The sequence below is a fragment of the Limulus polyphemus genome, unplaced genomic scaffold (genome assembly GCF_000517525.1).
Source record: "Limulus polyphemus unplaced genomic scaffold, Limulus_polyphemus-2.1.2 Scaffold520, whole genome shotgun sequence".
NCBI lineage: Eukaryota > Metazoa > Arthropoda > Merostomata > Xiphosura > Limulidae > Limulus > Limulus polyphemus.
In genome coordinates, this window is record NW_013666130.1 from 235,697 (window position 1) to 241,292 (window position 5,596).

The 5,596-nt window shown below is 29.6% G+C and overlaps 1 protein-coding gene across 1 annotated transcript in view; it reads right to left on the reverse strand.

Moving 5' to 3' along the window:
- Window positions 1–5,596, reverse strand: part of LOC106458833 (AP-2 complex subunit sigma) — a 10,422-nt gene extending 4,826 nt beyond the window's left edge. The window contains exons 1-3 of the mRNA XM_013918386.2: window positions 5,453–5,596; window positions 1,808–1,957; window positions 710–883 (exon numbers count right to left, since the gene is read on the reverse strand). Coding sequence (XP_013773840.1) covers window positions 710–883; window positions 1,808–1,957; window positions 5,453–5,455 — 327 coding nt within the window. The 5' untranslated portion in view covers window positions 5,456–5,596. The remainder of the gene's footprint in view (window positions 1–709; window positions 884–1,807; window positions 1,958–5,452) is intronic.

The following is a 5,596-nucleotide window of genomic DNA, read 5'->3' on the forward strand; positions in this document are numbered from 1 at the left end:
CTAGAAGACACTGTTACCTTATTCAACTGTTATTTTAATTGTCAGCAAATGGTCAAGTCTTTTATTTGATAAAAATACTTACTCAAAAATGCTTTATGTATATTTAAATGGTTTTATTTGGAAAAGTAAAGATATGATGTGCTATTCTAGTTCTCTGCTACTGTGAAGTTGTCAGCATCAAATGAATGGATTGTTAATTTATGAATATGCTTTGATTTATTAGTGTAAAATTTCAGTTAAATGATTCAGTAATTGAGTTAAAAATGAATATTTGAAACTTTGAATAATATGCTGTTTATTTATTTATTGTAAAGTACAAAGCTACACAATGGGCTATCTGCATTGTGCCAATTATGGGTGTTGAAACATGGTTTTAAAGTGTTTTAAGCTTTCAGACTTACCACTGAGCCACTTGAAAAATACACACTTACAGATACATATATTTGTATTTAGTTCATTAATTCACCTCCAGTAAAACTAAAACAAAGAGATTAATCTCGAGTCTCACAAATTAATTCATTAAAACTTTCTGGACTTTTATATATAACATATGAAGATAAGATGTCAAATATTATTAGTTTTCTCAATAATCTGCCAAAAAATCCAAACAAATAGAAGCTACATAACTGAAACTTATAAAAAATATTTTAGGTACAGTAAACATGTCAATTTTATTACATAACTATTGATTAGTATAGTATTTTCTCACCTTGTAAAAGTTGAACACCAGATCTAACTCACAAACATTATGGAAATATTCATTGAGCACCTCAACAAAATTGTGAATGGCTTCCAGATAGGCTAGATTGTTGTCACTGATGTCCACACAGATACAGAAATAGAGTCCAGCATATCGTCTGTATATTATTTTGAAGTTACGGAACTGCAAGCCAAAAAGAAAAAAAGATTGCTCTTAAAACATATATTTTAAATATCTTCAAAATGACTATTAGGGTATCTTTGTGTAAACAACTGTATATTTTACAAATTTTAGCAACTTATTGTTAAAATGAATTGTGAATATTTTATGAATATTTTTTTGCCAAATACTTTTACATTAGAACAGTATCTTAACAAAGAATTTCTTTACTAAAGACTCTTTACTTAACCAATACCTGCTTAATGTTCTAAGTCTTTTGTTTTACTTGTGTTTGTATGCTTTCTAAGCCTAAATTTTAACTGGAAAATAAATAAGAACTTAATAAATAAATAAATCATTGAAAGTTATACATTACTATGGCAACAGAAATAATTGTTTAAAAATGTACATAACCTAAAACTTAAAAATAGTTTCAATACAAAATATGCTTCCATTGGTGATTTCTCAAACAAATTGTTCTTTTCCATTGACAACTGGTTACCTTTTTTATATATGCAAGGCATATATAAAATGACATCAACATATGTCACATCCCACAAATGTCTTATTACATCATGAGGGAATTTATAACTTGCTTAACCAAGCTCTCTTGGCATGACAACAGGCCACTCTGGCACACTCAGCATTCTTTATTTAAATACACTTACTGTTTCCTTATGGAAAAATTTTAAAATGTGATCATAGGTTTAGTAGCAATTAATTAATGTTTTATTGCAATCATGTAGATTTTTACAACTAAAACATAAAATTAATTCTAATGAAATGCATTGTGTTTAAGTGTTTATATTTGGGACATGGACATTTATGTGCAGCAGTGCTTCACTCGTCAAGCTGCCATTGTTGTTTTTATGCATGTGGTGGTTGTGTGTAGTGTTATAGATATTGTACAGTATAGTTATGCAACTTTTCTTCCCAACTACTACTTACTTCAACAAAGTTAGTATGTTTAGCATCTCGGACTGTGACAACTGCATGAACTTCTTCTATCAATTTCTGTTTTTCATCATCATCAAAATTCATGTACCACTTTGCAAGGCGTGTTTTGCCAGCTCGGTTCTGGATGAGTATGAAACGAATCTGAAAATAAATACTAAAATTAAATGAAATAATTTTACTTGTAATCGTGAAAAGTTTATAAACATTTTCCTTCATCAACAATATCTTACACATTTGTCTTTACTAGGAATAAAAAGTTCAAAAATGTCTTAGCACATTCATATATTTGACTGAACCAACCAGGAGGAGGAGTACTGGTCAACAGATATTATGGTAAAATATATCACCATGGATTGTCCTTGCTTATGATGTGTTTATGGGATCCAAATAAAAGTTAAATACTTTATTTAATTTCAAAATATTTGTTTTGTTGAATGGACTGGAAGGAAGGCAGCTAGTTCCAAAATGACCGAAACAAATGTGAGAATGCTTTTCTCATTCTAAAGGATCTCATAAATCTTTGAATGACTCAGAATACGAAAGATTAGTTTCAAGAATGAAACACTTGCAGTTATGTACCTCAAGTAAGATTTATGGAGATTACAAAAAAGTTATTTGTGTAAGAGGATCATGGGTATTTTGAAAAAAGGAAGAAAAGAGGATTTAGGTGCGATTGATGATAAAACTATTATGCCCTTAACTAACTGATCAGTTTTGGTTAAAAGAACAAACTGAATTCTTGGTTCTACCCATATAAATTTGGATTTTAAACATAAGATTAATGCAGATTTGTACAAGGCACTCATGAAGCCTCATTTAGAGACTATGTACAGTTTTGGTTCCCCAACTACAGGAAGGATTCCAACATTTTGGAAAGCTTCAGGAACAATGTCTGAATTTTGTTTGTTAAACTTCAAGGAAAAGTCCAGTTTTTGTCATTTCTTCTGAAGAGCACATAGACAGTGAAACCAAAGGCATGGTGGGGGGCACGAGCCTTCTAATTTTGACCTGGTAGTGAAGCGTTCCTTTGAACAGGGAATAGAGACCTGTGTATAACTATAATGGGGAGTCTGTTTCAATTTTGAATTCAATGGTTCAGTTAACATAGAAAATAAGGTGCTCCCAAATGTCAGTGCACCCCTCCCATCAAATTCAAATATATTCTGCTGCCTATTAAAGTGCAAAGAAAATCGGGGGTCTTGGTTCAAATGTTCAAAATTGTTAATTCTTTTGTTGCCACATTTTATAGGTACACATTAAAAAACAAAAAAAACATATTCTAATATTTCATTACTTATCTGAAACTTGAAACTGGAGAACTTTGAAGGAAAATACCATTTCTTTACAGTAATACAAAACTAATGTGGTTATTAATATCACAGTTAAAACATAAGTTATATAGTGTTTACACATGTGACCCTGGCAGTGCTCTAAAGGGGATCATATATGTTTTTATGTCAGTGAGAGAGCTAAGAGTTTGCAGTGTAAGTGGTCTTTAAAAAGTTGTTTTTTGATCAACTGGAAGAAAAGTTAAGAGCACAAGAAAATCTGGCTTAAAAGAAGAAAGCAAAAATATGAATAATGTGAATTTTTCAAATTTGGAGAATATTACTAGCGAAACTTATCAATATCTGTTTTAAGACCTTTTTTATTATTTATGTTAACAACTTAGCCAGCTTCTTAGTCAATAATAATTATAAAATTACTGATGACACATAAATTCTAAGAAAGGCTAATGTTATTGTGTTTCTCTCATTCAGAAGGGCATCAGAAATAAGTTTCAGTTAAAAGTGTAAAATAAATAAGATTTGAATAAAAGGGCATCATGCTGTTGAAAAAACAGAATGATTTAGATATGGCTGATAAAATAAAAGCTTATAAATCCTTTTGCTGCAGCTTCTCCAGTAGTTAAAATACCCAACAGTTTTGGTACCCATTTATAGAAATTTTCAATTTGAGAGTATGAATATAACTATAACCTTACATAAGACTGGTGGGTTTTTCTTTTCCCTGTAGTGCAGAAAGATGACAGTGACTTATTTTAAACATTTGAAATTGTTAAGACTTGGATAATCTGTATATTGGTAGTCTGAGTGGTGAAATAAAAAGATTAGTAACACAAAATTAAATCTCCAGGGTAACAAGTTAAAAACTTGAAACCCAGATCTAGGTTAGTTATTTACTCTTCAACAATATATCTCACTTACTTTCACTATCTCTGCAAATTTATGTGTATAATAATTTTATTACATGAGTGTTACTTTGAGTAATAGAAGTAATAACTGAGCAATAAAGGAACTTAGAAGAAACATCCTCTAACTACAGGTAGAATACATACGAAAATTTATATTATTATTATTAAATGTATAGTCTGTTATTGCTGTGAGAAGAGAGGCAATACAGGCTTGCACAGAATCAATAAAATAATCTAAGGTAAAGTTCAAGAGATTAGTTAGGTTGTAAACTATGTGTATAAAATACGTACTGATATTACAGATGAAAACTGACAGTTTAATTGATATAGTATGTTGTAGAATGTTATCTAATATTCTTAATGTAGTCATTCAACTGAATATTTTATAAGTTACTTATAACAAACTCATGTCTCAAAGAAAGAGACTAAACTGGAAACAACTCTGGTCTAACACTGATGTGCTTCACTATAAATGTGAAAACTGCTCTCAGCAACTAGTATTACTTCCATGCTCAGCTTCAGCCAAGTAAAGTATGAACAGTTAATGTTTAGACAGTATCTTTGACTTACTTTCTCTTACAAAGAGAAATCCTACTGTCCTCACTGCCCTGTTATATCAATTGTATGTACAATGCATAGTATATTGTTTCTCTTCACAATGTTCCTTTATGTGCTATTTCATTTTTTCATTGTTTTCAATTAATTTTGCAACTCTACATTTGTGGGCACACCAGTTACTGTTGTACAATTTATATTAGTAAGTCTGCTAGTATTATACCATCAGTAAACATACTGTTTACAACAGTATACTGAAAACAAATTTTTGTTGTTCACGTTAATAATAGTTTTACTTTTGACCATTGACTATCATAAACATCATGCCCATTTGATTTTACATTTGCTATGTCTTTGATCACTTGTGCCTTTTTATTGAGATGTCTGATTAATGTAAAAAGTCAGTTTAACTGGGAATTATTTCTGTACTACTAGTACTAGTTTTTATTTTTTACTTTTAGAAAAACATTAGTTTACGAGAATAACATTATTTAGATTTTAATTTAACTTAATTTTAAACATGAAAAAATTCCTCGAAAAAATATCTTTATACATTTGATATGGTACATTAATATCATAATATTAATAATAGCTTTGATATTAAACACTCAATTTTTATGCTTTCTTTGAACTTAAGTTTTTAACGTTAATTTAACAAATTACAATTACATTAAATTTGAATCATTGATACATGGAATAAGTCACTCATACAATTATACTACTACATTACTAGAATTTGGCAAAAGTAGAATTACAATAGAAACTAAAGTAGTGACACCAGTACTAGCACTACTAAAAATGTAAGTCATAAATTTAACGATAGGCTTACAAATATCTTCAGACCTACACCATAACAAATGTAATAAATAAAAACTTTAATTACAAACCATTTAAATCAATTACTTGATAGCTACGATAAAGAACTTGAAATTTAATACACATATATATACACGTAACACATCAAATAGATTACGAAAGTCCTACAGAGCCACACACTGATGTGGTAAGATCGAAGTTTTCTTAGGATACAG